This window comes from Balaenoptera ricei, chromosome X (assembly GCF_028023285.1).
Source record: "Balaenoptera ricei isolate mBalRic1 chromosome X, mBalRic1.hap2, whole genome shotgun sequence".
NCBI classification, from domain to species: domain Eukaryota; kingdom Metazoa; phylum Chordata; class Mammalia; order Artiodactyla; family Balaenopteridae; genus Balaenoptera; species Balaenoptera ricei.
The window spans coordinates 40,456,552-40,472,927 of record NC_082660.1 but is presented as its reverse complement, the minus strand read 5'-3'; the positions used below and the strand labels follow the sequence as shown (position 1 = coordinate 40,472,927).

Below are 16,376 nucleotides of genomic sequence, written 5' to 3'. Positions count from 1 at the left end.
TAGGCAAGAGTGAGTTCATATGTGGCCCTGTAAGTTAAGTAATGAGGTGGGATTACCTCTTTGCAATGTAGGTCATTGGAAGATTTGAAACAGGGAAACATCTTGAATTTGATTTTGCTTTAAAGGATATTCTACCCTATGTAAGTTGAAAACAGAGAAGTAAGAGTGGAAGCAGTTGCAGTTGCAAGGCTATTGCAATAGTCCAAAGGAGAGATGCTTTCATCTTAGACCAAGGTAGTAGCAGTATGGGTGCTAAGAAATGGTTGTATTCAGGTAGAGTTGACTTACTGATGTATTGATTGGAGGGTGGAGTGGCCAGGAGGAAAAAAGAACAAGGATAATTCCTGGATTTTGGCCTGAACAACTGGGTGAAGTGTGGTACCATTACTGAGGTGGAAAAGACTGCAGAAGAACTGGTTTGGTGGAGGGGACTCAAGACCTCTGTTTGAGATATGTTAAGTTTGAGATGATTATTAAATAGCTGAAGGCACAATTAAGTAGGCAATTTCTATATCAAGCTTGAAGCTTCAAGTCTATAGGATTGAGTGAGATCACCCAAGAATGATTAAAAAAAAAAAAAAGAGATCCAAGAACTGAGTGTCCTGGGGCTCTCCAACATTTAGAAGCTGGGAAGAGGAGAAAATCCAGCAAAGGAGTCTGAGAAGGAGCAGAGTTAGAGAGGAAAAAACCCAAGGAAGTGTGTGGCCCAGAAACAAGTGAAGACAGTGGGTCAAGAAGGAGGACAGGGCTTCCCTGGTGGTGCAGTGGTTGAGAATCTGCCTGCCAATGCAAGGGACGTGGGTTCGAGCCCTGGTCTGGGAAGATCCCACATGCCGCGGAGCAACTGGGCCCGTGAGCCACAACTACTGAGCCTGCGCGTCTGGAGCCTCCGCAACAAGAGAGGCCGCAATAGTGAGAGGCCTGCGCACCGCGATGAAGAGTGGCACCCCGCATGCCGCAACTAGAGAAAGCCCTCGCACAGAAACGAAGACCCAACACAGCCAAAAATAAATAAATTAAAAAAAAAAAAAAAGAAGGAGGACAAAGGAGTTCCCCGGTGGCCTAGTGGTTAGGATTCTGGGCTTTCACTGCCTTGGCCCAGGTTCGATCCCTGGTCGAGGAACTGAGATCCCGCAAGCTGCACGGCGCGGCCAAAAAGACATTAAGGCAGATCCTACGGACATTATAAAGAGAAAGAGAGAATAAGAAGGAGGACAAGACGAGAAGCTGCTAAGAGAACAATTAATTTAAGGACCAAGAATGGACCACTGGGTTTGCAATATGAAAATCACTGACATCCTTGACAAGAGTAGTCTAGGTGGAATGGTAGGGATGAAAGCCTGACTGAAGTGAAGTGGAGAAATAGAGGCAATGGGTGAAGATAACTCTTTGAAGAAGTATTATGAAGAGATGCAGAGGGAAGGGGTTGGAGCTAAAAGGAGATATTGGGCCAGTTAGGTTTTTTGAAGATGAGAGATACCAGAGCAGGTTTGTGTGTCGATGACAGTGATCCAGGAGAGAGGGAGAAATTGATGATGCAGGAAAGAAAGTATATGATAAGAGGATCAAAGCCCTGAGAGGAATAGGATCCAAAGAGAGTGGTGGGGGTTGACTTCCTTAAAGAAGCCACTTCACTTAAGTCATAAGAGGTAAAGCAGTACATGCAGGCACAGGTGAAGGTATATAGCTGGATTTATTATGGAAAGATGACATTTTTATTTTCTCAATAAAAAATGAAGCAGAGTCACCAGTCGAAGAGGGCTGGGGGCAGGGGAGGTAGTGTCATGGAAGTTTAAGAAGAAAAGGCATGAAATAACCATTTTGGACAGTGGGAAATTACATACTAAGGTTCAAAAACATTATTCATTTAATTGCGTGAAGGTATCTGTCAAATATAATAGTCTTAATTTTAGAAAAGAGATATTAAAATATTCTTCCCATGATAAAAATGTTAGCAACAGAGAAAAAATTGCTTTACCTCTTCTCTGCTATGGTCAGTGGGCATATGTCCAATCTGTGATACAATTTATCCATTTGTTTTGTTATAGGTTAAAAAGAAGGTGGTTTAAGACCCGGTCATTTTTTGTGTGATGCACAGTTTGAAGAAATAATAAAACCTGGGATGTTATGCCAATATTGTAAGACGTGGGTCTATAGATAAATCATCTATACTGAATCAAAGGATGATGAGACATGCTATAAAAAGGCTTGAGTTGCCAATAAGCATTTGTGGGGAGGTGGAACTTAAGGAAGCAGAGGCATGATTAATTCCCTGGCAGGCCCAGCCTGCCTATCACTATATGACAACAGCAGGCCCAATATATGCAAGTAATTTGGCACACATAATCTTTGTTTCAACTCTGCCTGCAAGGTACATCCCTGTTTTACAGACTGGAATTAGGAGGAGTTCAGAAGTTATTTGCCCAAGATCCCACAGTGCCTAAGAGGCAAAGTGGGGTCAGAACCTCATTCTTCCAATTTCAAAGCCAAATACTTCCTAAGATGTTGGATCCGTTCGTTGAACAGATATTTGTTGAGTATATACCATGCAACAGGCAATGTTCTAAGAGCCTTATATATTTTGCCTCAATTTCTTTTCACAACTACTTGATAAGGTAGGGAGTAAATACTTCCACTCTTTTACAGGTCAGGAACTTGAGGTTTAAAGGAGGGGATAAATTTAATCACCTAACCAATGGTAGACCCTGAATATGAGAGATGTCTAATTTTTCAGAAAGATGAATATTTCCTTTTTGAAGTGATACAAAGCCGATTTCACGCAAGGAATTAATTAAGACAATTGGATTGGTAAGTGTTGGGGCCCACTTCTCAGAATGAAATCTAGATATTCTGGCTAAAAGCACCTAAATTTGTTTTTGATTTGGGGTAACTGAGTAGATGTCCTAAAGTGAATGAGGAAACTGGATCCCAGCTACAGATACCCCTGAAATAATTTGCCCAGACAGCAACAGATATTTTGTTTTTCTATACATTTTGGCACTAGTGTTCATTTTTGTGTGGCAGGTCCTCTCCTGATATTAACCTAACAACTGAGTCCAGGACCTCTCACTGAGATTTAGAGTGATCCTTTTTTACTTTTTCTGAGAGTATAATTTTCCCTAAAAAGAATTGAACCTAATGAACATACAAGTAACTTCATCTGAGTTCCATTTGAGGCCCTGTCTTCACAAACATTGACAGCTTGTTTTGGCTTTCCGGAAGCCTTTTATCAAACCACAAGGTGGGTTTTGGCCAGACATGGAGAGCTTTCAACCTATCTCCAAACAGTTGGTATGAAATAACAGGAAAAGCCTCTCTCCAAAAATAATTTGAGTGAAAAGTTTAAAATTATAGAGCTCCCAAAATATTCTTGGGGATTTAGATGCAAATTCTGCCTCAGCCTACCTTCTCCTGGCCCACCATGGTCTCCTCATTCTTATTGTAGGTGCCCTAATAAGGGGTAAAGTATTCATTGCTATGGTAACCGTGACTCAGGGCTCATAACACACCTTGGGGGAGACAGTTGGGTAGGGCAAATTGTCTAGAGCCTGAGCTATATTTTGGGGGATGAGATGGTATTAAGTGAAATTTTCCCAGGAGAACAAAGGCCTGGAAACACTAAACACAGTGTGGGATATGGAAAGAACCACAGGGGGAGGGGATTCAATATTGCTGGAGTATAATGAAAACTAGGGATTTCCTTACTGGTTTGATGAAGAGCCCTGCTTTGGAACAGGAAGAGCTGCCATCTTTGAAGCCATGCACGGAGCTGACGAATCAGTAAGAACCCAGGAAAATGGTGACCTCTGCCGAAGCCGTATCCCTATTAATGAGATGAGGCCCAGATAGCTTAGAGCAGAGGTTCTAAACTGGTAGCCCATGGGCCTTCCTGCTGCACTGCATGTCTTGAAAGAAGAAGAAAGAGGGAAACTTCTAGTTTCTTACACTGTTGTTTCACCATTTCCCACTTGGTGGAACTAAGTACGCTTCCAGCCTCCCCAGGAAGCTCCCTTTCCAAATATGTATATTACAGTCACCCTCTTCCCACCCCTGTGGTGCCTCGCCTGTTAGGCTTCGTTCTCTTCTAGAAGCAAGTTAGGCTTGGATATCAACTCCTTGATAACGTGCAGCTTAAGGACAGTGGTGTGGTTGAGAATGTTTGATTTGTAGGGGGGAAGAGAGGAGGGGTTATTTTTGAGAGGGGATTCTGTGACCAACCCACCACCAGTTGTAGCCACAATGGCTACAAATTGACCAAATGGACCAGTTGCTTTAGGTAGTATTTCCCAAAATATGTAAGGAGACATTTCTGCCCTTGAGAAAATCACTTCCATCCCCTGTCCCCCAATAAGTTTTAGAGACTAAGAAATTATGTAAATAGTGTATAGTATCTCCTGATGGAGGTATGCAATACGTCCAGCTGGATAGAAACCAGTTTAACTTTTTATGTGTGTGTGTGTTTATTTTTATTTTATTTTACAGCAGCTTGGTAGCATATTACTAACAACCATTGTTGATACAGAAAATGTCAGCAAACATTTGAACATTTGTACTTAAACAATGCTTCATTCATCTTTTTTTTTTTTTTTTTTTGGCTGTGTTGGGTCTTTGTTGCTGCGCGGGCTTTTTCTAGTTGTGGCGAGCGGGGGCTACTCTTCGTTGCAGTGCACGGGCTTCTCATTGCAGTGGCTTCTCTTGTTGCGGAGCACGGGCTCTAGGCGTGCGGGCTTCAGTAGTTGTGGCACGTGGGCTTCAGTAGTAGTGGTGCATGGGCTCTAGAGCGAGCGCAGGCTCAGTAGTTGTGGCGCACGGACTTAGTTGCTCCGCGGCATGTGGGATCTTCCCGGACCAGGGCTCGAACCTGTGTCCCCTGCATTGGCAGGCAGATTCTTAACCACTGTGCCACCAGGGAAGCCCCATTCATCTTTAAGTTGGGCAAACCTTAAGTATTTTGCAATTAAAAATATATATAATCTAAGAAAACCCACCTATTATTTCAAATAATCATCTTCATAATTTTGATTTTATAGCCATTTAAAAAAAATTGAGATATAATTGACATATATTAGCTTTAGGTGTACAACATAAAGATTCAATATTAGTATATACTGTGAAATGATCACCACAATATGTCTAGTTAACATACATCACCACACATAGTTACAAAAATTTTTTTTCTTTGGATGAGAATTTTTAAGGTCTACTCTCTTAGCAACTTTCAAATATACAATACGGTCTGATTAACTATAGTCACCATGTTGTACATTACATCCCCATGACTTATTTATTTTATAACTAGAAATTTGTACCTTTTGACCACCCGATTTAACTTTTTTTTTCCAGAATTTTTTATTGTGAGAATTTTCAAGGGATTATATACACTCATATACCTACCAACTAGATTGTACAGTTAATATTTTTGCTATAGTTGCTTTATTCCGTATTATCCATCTATCCATCCCTCTCTTTATCTATCAATCCCTCTTTTTTTTGATGCATTTCAAAGGAAGCCACAGACATCGGGACCTTCTACCTCTAATTACCTTAGCACGTCTATCCTTAACCAGCTTCGTTTGCATCTGCAGTTTCTTGTCCTCCAACAAGCACAAAAATCACATGTTATTTTTGTTTTTTTGTTTTGTTTTGTTTTTATCACAATGCTTTTATTATAAACAAAATTCACATGTTTTTTATTAACACCTATTGATGTCACTCAAATTTCATGCTCCACAGGGCAGACTTTGGGCTAATGCTTTGGGGTTATGAAGACACCACCTATGTAATGAAATTCCAGGTTATTTAAAATTGTTGTCCTGTCTCATGTAGATTAATCACAGAATGGAAAGGGGGTTAATCATTCATTTTACAGATGGGGAAAGTGAGGCCCAGAAAGGTGGGGACTCTTGTTCAAGGTCATACAGCCCATTAGACCTATTTGGCATAGAGCTTTTCAACAGAATGACAATGTTCTGCCTTGTCCTTGAATGAGGCTATGTGTTCCTTTCACTCTGGTCCTTGCACACCGCTGACTGCCTTGGTCTTTGGCTCACAAGGGTGTTTCAGCGGCGAAGTAAACCTCCTGGGCCACGCTCCAAGCTAGGCTCCCAAATGACTGCTTTGTAACTTCATTTCTTCCAGTTACTTGTCACATCTCATCCAGATTTCCTTTCCTTGGCAACGTCCACATTTTATTCTGTTCTGCTAGAATTCCAAATGAATCATCTCATTTTTGGTGAAAGGAGATGTTGAAATGAATAAGTGTTCAAAGTATTCTACAGCAGGCCTGTGACCCTCTTCTGGGCATTTGTAACACCCAGCTCTTTCAGAGACTAAGATCTAGGGAGTGGGTGAGCCAAAGGGGGAATGGTATCTCTCCTATTTTATATTCTACCTTAAAGATGTTTGTGATTCTAAAAATCATGTTGGTAAAATAAATAAATAAATAAAAATAAAATAAAAATCATGTTGGTAATCCATAGGAGGGCAATGAGATATTTCACCCTTAAATCACAGTCAAGGAAACTATCGTGGCATCATATGATTATTTTCGATACTTAAAAAACAGTATTCTTAAAGGAGTGTGTGTTTATTTATATATATTCCATTGAATTTCCAAAAGGTGAATTAAGCGATTAGTTTTATATAACAATTTTTAAAATGAAGACTATAACACACAAATTTGGGAAAGACAAGGCTGTAATTTCTGGGTTTGCCTCCTTTTTTCATGGGAGACCATATTGAGGTCAAGCAGAAACAAATTTTGTCTACCATGGTTATAATACACGAAAGAGAACCCACTCCTTTCACACGACAAAAAAAGACAAGAGCTTGGCTATGAAACGAGACTCATTATGATTGCTGACATTTTAGGGAAATGCAATAATTTACATGTAAAGCGTGATGAAACAATTTTTATGGTTTTAAATGTATTCTGAAAGGCCTTGGAAGGCAATCTCATTGTAGTATCTCAGAAGCAGCCGCATCTGGAGAAAGGTTGCTATGGCAACTCATGAAAGCTTGATGTTTTTTTCTCCTTTTCAAGAGCATAAATCATCCCACGGCCTGAGGCTTCAGTAAAGGTCTCCTTTATTTTAGAAGCTATTGCCATTTGTTTTTGTGTTGTATATTTTGACGGTCTAAGAGAAAACAGCAAAGGGCTTCCAAGAGGACTTGGAGTCTTTTTCATATCTGGGGGCAAGATGTGAATGAATAACATAATTCTAGACTTTGCTTCTCAGTGATCAAAGTGATGGTACATACACATTGATATGCTTAGTTTATATCATGTGTTGTTTCAGTTTTCAAGAAAGTTGTGATCGGTGCGTTCTCAGGAAAGAGGAGTTAGCCTGGACTTGAGGAGGAACTGTTTGGCCAAAGCACCTCTTAATGAGTAGTTCAATGGCGGTATCCTAGCGGGCACTGCGACGCTCTAAATGTCTTCAGATCTGCCTGTAAATGTCTTGGTCCCAGGGTTTTGGGCACTGACAGACTCCAGGTGGTTTTTATCAATATAGTCTTTCCAAGAAAGTTAATAAAGAAATATTCTATTTTTAAAACTCGGCATGCTTTGAGAATTTTTTTTAACAACATTGGCTTTGTATGTTACAGGAAGTAATGTGACTAATGAAGAACACACAGTTCACAGAAACAGAGCCGGCTTTTAGACCGAGCTCTGCCATCACTAGTTGTGTAACGCTGAGCAAGCTCTTGAATCTCTCCCAGACTCCATTTTCTAATCTGAAAAATAGGAATAACAATGAGAGCCTCAAAGGCTTATTGTTAAGAACTTAATGTGTGTGAATATTGGAAACTGTAGTGCTGTACAAATATAAGGTGGTTATTATAATTGGTTGGCTGGCTTTCTTTCCAGCTCTTTTTCTTTGAAAAAGTCAAGGGTATCCCTTTACCATTTCCGGTGTGAGGAGAAGAAATCAGTTTCAACGTGTGTCAATAGTTTAGTTTCCTATACTATATAAACAAATATATTATGTTTATATAGACACCATTTCAGCCATTTGTTTATTTCTTGACTAAGTAATTAAATGTCATCTTTGCTGCAGGGTATTAAATGAATACATTCAACAAACATGTAAGTGCCAACTGTGTACTAGCATCGAGGACACAAAGACTAGATAATTAAATTCTTATCATTCAGGAAGTAAGTTTCCTGAGTTTCAAGGCCACGGCATAAGCTGTTCAGGTTGATGCCGTGAAAGAGGGGTTGTAATCCAGCTCACACTCTGCTAGCCAAGCACCGATGTGAGCTGCATTCACCCAAAGAAAGGATGCCTTTTTGAAATTCACCTGCCATGAGTGTGTGCCTTTGTTACCGAGTCCAAGCTCGCTCTGTTCACCGCTCGACTGGCCAATAAATCGGGAGACGAGGTGTTGAGGCAAGGAATAGCGACTTTATTCAGAAAGCCAGCAAACCAAGAAGATGGCAGAGTAGTGTCTCAAAAGAACCATCTTAATGGGGTCTGGATGCCAGTTTCTCTTATAGAACAAAGAGGGGGAGGAAGTGAGGAAGTAAGGTAAAAAGGCCATAAGTCTTGCAAATATCACCTCGAATGGCCAGCCTCAGGGAGGGGATGTGTTAATTTCTTCTTTCTTGCAGCCTTTCACAGGTGGACAGGGTCAGGATCTTTCCCTGAACTTTAAAGGCACTTTGGTTTAACATTCAGGCAGAGGGGCAGGGTTCCCTGAGGCAGGCTATTATGTATAGACAGTATCCTTTTAGTGAACAAAAGCAATGGGAAGCAAAGGTTAAAGTAAAAGAAACAGATCCAGCATGTAGTCAGATTTTGTTCTTCCCTGTAACACCTTCTTGTCATTACACAAAGGTATGGAATGTGCTAGCAGTGACCCTGATGTTTATGTGGTTCGTGATGTTCTATGGAAGGCTTTCAGTGTTTCACCATTTAGTAAAGGCTGCTGGCCATTTTTGTTATCTGGAGTCAGATTGCCTGGATTTGAATACTGGCTCTGCCTTTGGCCAGCTGTGTGACCTTGGGTATATTACTTGACCTCTCTGTGCTTCTCTTTTTACATCTGCCCACTTCATAGAGTTGTTAGGAGGATAAATAAATTCTTATATGTAAAACACTTGGAATAGAAACTGGCATGCAGTCAGTGCTCAAAATGTTCCTGTTTTCAGTGATATCTTTACCTGCCTCTACTCTGTGTTGAAGAGTTCAACAATCAACGTCTGAATTCTACCTACAAATGCCGCTTTCCTTTAATGAATTTAATCTCACATTGGTGATATTTTTCTTTTTACCCCAGACCCTTTTGTTTGTGTGTGCTAACATGGACTTTTCTCATTGGCTGTTAGCATGAGGAGCTGATCTGCAGTCCCTGTAAAGTGTTTGATTCTGATTTTTTCTTGTATTTTCTCCCAGGTATGGCAGCAGCCAAACTCCTGCATGACTCTGGCCTGAATGTGATTGTTCTGGAAGCCCGGGACCGTGTGGGAGGCAGGACTTACACCATCAGGGTAAGACAATAATGATGGGCTGGAGAAACATGACACTGAAGCTGAGTTTCTTGTTTCTTTCTGAAACTCTTGAACTTCATTTGACTCTTTTTAAGAGAGTGAAAATTACTCTCCACAGCCTCTCAATTTGCTTCCTTTTCAACCCTTTTCTTCTGTCCCTTTTCTCACCTCATGATACTTGGCACTTGCCCAATAAATGATTGCACCAATAATTAGGTGTTTGAAATACATTAGTGAATAAGACAAAGACCACTGCCCTTGTGAAATGTATGTTCCCTTTTTTTTAAGTTGGGGAACTATACAATCAACAAACAAACAAACAAAAACAGAAAAGGAGGACCTGCTCTGGTGTCCCTGACTATTAGGAATCCAGTTATGTTTGGACATGTTCAAACATAGGGAGTTTTTCTAGTCACTCTTTTTCAAAGGTTGGTCCTTAGTCGTTTCAAGTGACGCTAATTCATAACCATATAGAAAACTTTCTGTTGAACATAAGAGCAGTTTCAAAGGTTTGAATTAGGACCAAATATTCCCTAATGCTATCTTTCAAATGTCTGGATGAGCAAACCACAAAGGAAGTGGTCATTTCCTGGATGGACTTAGAGTTTATCATACTAAGTGAAGAAAGTCACACGAAGAAAGACAAATATCATATGATATCACTTATATGTAGAATCTTAAAAAAATGATACAAAGGAACTTACAGAACAGAAATAGACTCACAAACGTAGAAGGCAAATTTATGGTTACCAAAGGAGATAGAGGGGGGAGGGATAAATTAGGAGTTTGGGATTAACAGATACACACTACCATATATAACATAGATAACCAACAAGGACCTACTGTATAGCACAGGGAACTATATTAAACATTTTGTAATAACCTATCATGGAAAAGAATCTGAAAAAGAATATATATATATGTATATATACACATATATACATATATACACATATATGCATATATATATATATAAAACTGAATCACTTTGCTACACACCTGAAACATTGTAAATCAATGAAGAAAAAAAAGAAAAGAAATGGTCATTTCCTTTCTCGCTTTTCCTCTAGCATTAGGTGCCTCAAAATTAGCCTGAAATGCTAAGTAAAGAGAAATTCATCAGTAATTCACAGCTTACAAATCTAAGCCACTAAAACCCAAAGCACGTTGTGGTATGTATTGAGAATGATGGGGTTCAGAAGTCTCTTGCCTATTTCAAGGTCAATCAATTTTGCTTTACATTAAGGAATGATTCAATAACTGTTAAGTTGCATGACTGAAGTAGAGTTGCTAACAGAATCCAGTTTTCTATGGATACACCTCAACGTGTGTCTAAAACCTATGAAATGCCAATTTGCTTATTTCAGGGCTGTCTTTTTTTTTATCCTACGAATAACATTTTCACATATATTTATTTTTATTTTTTTTCCATGGGAAAACAGAACCAAAAAGTTAAATATGTGGACCTTGGAGGATCTTATGTTGGCCCAACTCAGAATCGTATCTTAAGATTATCCAAGGAGCTAGGATTGGAGACCTACAAAGTGAATGAAGTAGAGCGTCTGATTCACCATGTAAAGGTAAGCCTGCACCAGCCTTTGAAGGATTTGAAGATTTCTCTATTGGTGTTTTCCATATATGAATTCCATATCCTCCCCTCAGACAATCTCCTTCATCCTTGAATGATGCATATGTATTTTATAAGTATATTTCAACCATTCTGAGAATTTTTTTTTTTACTGTTATCAAAGGAGAATTCTAAACCTATTTGGGAAGGTTATCGATGAAGTGGTATTGCCCATTTGGTAAAAAGTTTAACAAAACCAATAGAGAAAAAAACATTTGTGATTGATTTATTAAATACCTCTATTAAAATAACTGGGGCTCTTTCATGTGATACAAAAACCTGTGTATAGTTTTACTAATGCTGCCCTAGACTTCACATTATAGAGTATTTGCAGTATGTCTAATGTAATATTTTGAAATTTGGTCATTATGTCCTATATAGAGGCTAAACTCACTCTCTTTTAGAGATTTACATAAAAGTAAGTCAAGTCTCAAATTCCATCTTTCATGGGGAAGCTCCATTGATCTCCCCCAAATTCCTGTGAGTTTACTGGGTTTCCAATTCCCGTGATCATTTGTGGCTCATGGTTCTTGCTTCCATGATACTTATGCTCATTCACACTCATGGCCTGTGACTATTCTTTCCTTTGTTCTATGTCAACCTGGGTTCAAATTCATCTCTTTCTCTTGATTTTCTTCGGACCACGCCAAGCATTTGTGTACAGCAAAATTGACTGAAGTTTTGAACAGTGTGGGTAAGGGGTTCAATTGCAAAAACATAAACAACTTAGAATTGAATACCAGACGTTCTAATTCTAATAAGCTCTTCAATCAGCGTGCCCCTGGGGATTTCTCACTGGCCACATTTCTCTGTGGATTCCAGTCTCCCACCATGTTTCTGCCTTTAGACTCTTCTGGCATCTCCCGGATCCTTGTTTTCCCAGCGTCATTGTCTTGGTCCACAGTGTCACTGATGTTCTCTGACAAGCAAAGAGTCACCTACCCTGGACCCCACTCTGAAGTCCCACGGAAGGACTGGCAGAGGTTTTGAATTTCAGTCTTTCCTCTCTCTTCCTCACTTGCCTCCGTAAGTGGAAGCGAGCAGTATAGAGCCAAGTTCCTCACCAGAAGAAATCATCCATCCCCTTAGGAGACAGAAGAACTCGCAACAGTCAGTTTTGATATACATAACAGTGTTGACACCTGGTTATTATTTGTGGGTGATAATATCAAGAAGGACAAATAATAGACTGTACATTGTGAATCATTTAATAAAACAGGAAATAAACATCTGTCTGATTTGGTATAATGCGGGTAACATTTATACATAAATGTTTTGGTTGATGTTCAGATTTTGTTTTATGAGCCTTTTCACCTTGCTTCCCTATTTGTCTAGTGGAAAAAGAGACACATGAATTAGAAATGAAAATGTAGCATGGTGATAGAGTGATTTGTTGAACATCCATCAGCAACACTTAGTAAACATCCTTCATTGCGTTCCTTGCTTTTATATGTAGCTCATCTTGACTGATTTCTTCTGTCTTTATCTTGTCCTAACATTTAAGACTTGCAGAGACTGAATTCCCAGAACACTAGGATCTCTTTTAGGTTTCTCCCGACAAAGGAGATGACTAGAAATTATATTCACTTTTCTGTCTGTGTGTGGGCAGGGTTTCTTGGCAGTCAGGAGCTAAGTTCAGGACGTTTTGTTTATCTGGAAATCTTACGGCCGACATTATGTTCCTTGTTTGAAAGAGATTGCTCATAGTCATCAACTGTGGAAACGATGTAATACTTGAATTTTTCAGAGTGATGACCGAATAATGCTGCTTTCTTAAGCTATTTCGTATAATCCACGTGCAGCTAAGAAAATATAATTAAGCAGTATCTCTGACTTGATACAGAATAAATATATATGCCAACATTGCTTTGTATGAAATTCAAAATAAATGTTATTGCTTTTGAATTATTACAAAAGGAAAGCATGTTTATTGTAAAAATATAATAAGAAAATGTGGTAGAGAAAAACAATTTAAAAACCCCTCCAATAATCCTATCTAGAGAAAATCACTCTAAAATATTCTTTTGGTACCTAGATTTTCATGTTCCTATATTGCTATTTTCTGACTTCTGCTGTACGTGTTTGATATACTTACTTACTCTCTAATTAATTCTCATCCTGACACTATTGAAACACTAATGAATTTATGAAACAAAGGTTTTTTTCAGTCTTGATAAGGGTGCTAATTTGACCTCCTTGTGGCTGTATCCAGTGAAGCGCTACACGATAATAAATAACAATAAAGACCTTAGCGCTAAGAAGTCCTCCCCAAACTAAATATTTGTTCTCCACCATCATCACCTCCATGTCTTTGCTCATATGTCATTTTTCTTATTTTGAACCTGTAAAAAGCATCTCAGATGACTCCATCCATTTCTGGGATTATTGAGCAGAACTCTGATAGCTGATCTGCTACTACATGCCGAAGAATGTAGTTCAGAAAGTTGTCTTCTCTGTCATGGTAGGCAGTACTTTGGCCATTTGGACATTACTCTCTATTACCTATTTCAATAACTGCTGTTCCCAATTGCAAATACTGTTCCCAAGTGGTTCATGCAAATATCTAGTATATTTCTGCCTTGTTTCTTCAGCGGACCTGCATGTATTTCTCAACCCAAAGCCTGAGAATATCAAGAGTATCAAGTGTGTTACTTCTCATATTGTCAGATCCTGCAATTCAAATCAGCCTGCTCAAGGACTCTGGTTTTTTTCAATTTCTTACATGGTCGTTAAAAGAAGACAGAGTTTTACGTGCAGCCTTAATAACATTAAGCTAGGGAATTTGGATATGATGGTTGGAATTGAAACTGGTGAAATGGAACTACTCACAAAAGGGGGCAGGGGGGTGCTACAGCAGCCCATGATAGGATAGCTATCCAAAGGAAGGGTGTGTTTCCCAAGAAACAGGACTCCCAGTATCACCAGTTCTCTGATAGTTCTGGAAGAAATGGTCTGTTGACAGATGGGATGTGCTCATGCTGGACCCATAACAAGCATGCATCAACCCCTGGTGTGCTGTGATGTGCAGGGCGTTTTGCTGTCTGCCTCTGATCTGCCAGAAATGTTTCCATCTACTGAGTGGCATTCATTTTTAGTACTACAGTAGATCTGTCTTATGTCGCTAAAATGTGGTTTTCCAAAACCTTGTTTGTGATTCAGAGACGTGATACCAAGCTATACTGGAATTTAATTATCAGTGGGAAAAGTGATCGCTTCAGCTCAAATCTATATAATTTAGAAGGTGTTTTCTGCACTTCTCAAATCAGTGATGCAGTCCTTCCTGCTTAACAATTATTGTGAAACATCTAAGGAAGTTTTTAATCTGTTTCACAAATCGTCATGCTAATTTCTGCTAGGTTAGTTTAGAAGGCAGCTGTTTACATGCCTTGAAAGTGACTTGTGAAAAATGTTCCGTTTTAGGGACTATCTCATAATTAAAAAGAAAAAGATAAAAAATATAAACCTCTTAAGGGATCTTGCTATATTTTAATTTGTGCCTCCTCCTCCTTCATCGTGTGTGTGTGTGTGTGTGTGTGTGTGTGTGAGAGAGAGAGTGTGTGTGTGTGTTTGCATGTTCACATGTGTGGTTTTGTTGTTGCTTGTTTTTTGTTCTTTTGGGTTCTTACTTTGAAGGAGTTGGAGAAAATTCTGAAGTTTGGTACAATTTAGGTTATTGGCAAATAGAGTTCCTCTGTCTCAGAAGCTTTTATAAGTCTGGAATTTGGAACTAGTGTCTAGTTAAAGTATGCATGAAACTGCTTTAGGCCCAAAAGCTTAACTGTTAGGAGTTTGGTGAATGTAAAGATGTAGCGTGACTTAAACTTAAGAGCCCAACTTCACACTGATCATCATTTCCAAATTTCAGCTATGGGGAGAAACTGAGAAAAAAAGATGCTCTGGTCTTAGTCTACTTCCCAATGAGCAGAAGCCAAGCTTACTGTCAAAGTCCCTTTTGTGTTGTATGTGGTCAACCTCAGTGCTTGAAGAGGCCTATGGATGAGGAGCCATCTCTCAAATATATTACCTACTGCTTGTTGCTACAACTGCTATTCAAACAGCCTCACGGAGCAGGCGCCATATGGCAGAGCCCCTCAGTTTGGTGAGAACTCTGAAAGCCAGTGGAAAATACAGTTAAAAAAAAAAAAAGCACATAAAAGCGTACAGCGGAAACTAGATCTCTCATGATAAGACCAGTTGAGTGATCTTCTTGGAAGAGATCACGGTCAGTGTTGGGGAACAGCAACAAAAGTAGAGGCGAAATGTTGAGAAAGAAAATATTCAAATTTTAATTGCATTTGGCGAACGGAAACCGTCCTATGGTGCGGGACCCCAGCATCTCCCAGAAATCAGCAGACCGGGAGGGCCCAGTCCTCTTCAGACTCTTAGTATCCCCTTCTGCATGCCTCTCCCTCCAATCCTATTAATCCAGAGAAGCCTGGATCAAAGTCCAGGGTGTACTTGCTTCTCTCACGATGACAGAAGAATCCAGAAACAGGTTAGACAAAATCTTGTATTTCATCCAGGAACAGCTGCCCCTTTCACATGAATGTCACACATGCCACACAGAGCTCACTGGTTCTGAGAGTCTGCCCGAGCTGAGATGGGCTTCCTGAACCTTCTCTTCCACACCCACCCCCATTCCATTTCATTTATTTGTTGGAAACATATATGTCTTATCATCATGGGAGATTTTTTCCCCCCCAGATGTGTAGAATAGTCATTTCCTCTTCAGCAAGTGAAACCCATTTGTTTAGTGATCATTCTGAAGCTTGTGTTAAGTTATTCTGGAAACCAAAGTACTCATTTGTGTTCTTTAGAAAATACAGACGGATTTTCGGCATGTAATAATTTGCTGAAAATGATGCTTTCAATGGCTGAATGTGGAGCAATATTAGGGGATATGAGATGAACTTATTCTAAGCCTTCAAGGTTTCCTTTTAGAATTTAAAATATGATAAAATCAGTAAACATATTCTCTTGTGTACAAATACACACACACACACACATCTAGGTAAACTTAACAAAAACTAGAGTTGTGGGTAACACAGAGTTAGTTTTAAATTATACTGGAGGTGGAGGGTAGAGCATGTATAGAGTTCAGTTATGATGGTGAAATTCATGAAAGGAAACAAGCCTGTAGCTTAAATCCTGTGTGAAATGTTATATGACATCTATACGATGTCATCATGGGGTATGGCCAAGTAGTCCAAAGGAGATGCAGCGACATGGGCCCAGCTCATCAGAGGATGGTGACTA

At 39.5% G+C, this 16,376-nt stretch overlaps 1 protein-coding gene across 1 annotated transcript in view; it reads left to right on the top strand.

Annotated features, from left to right (window-relative positions):
* Window positions 1-16,376, top strand: part of MAOB (monoamine oxidase B) — a 106,021-nt gene that overhangs the window by 28,021 nt on the left and 61,624 nt on the right. The window contains exons 2-3 of the mRNA XM_059910691.1: window positions 9,399-9,493; window positions 10,936-11,073. Of these exons, the coding sequence (XP_059766674.1) occupies window positions 9,399-9,493; window positions 10,936-11,073 (233 nt within the window). The remainder of the gene's footprint in view (window positions 1-9,398; window positions 9,494-10,935; window positions 11,074-16,376) is intronic.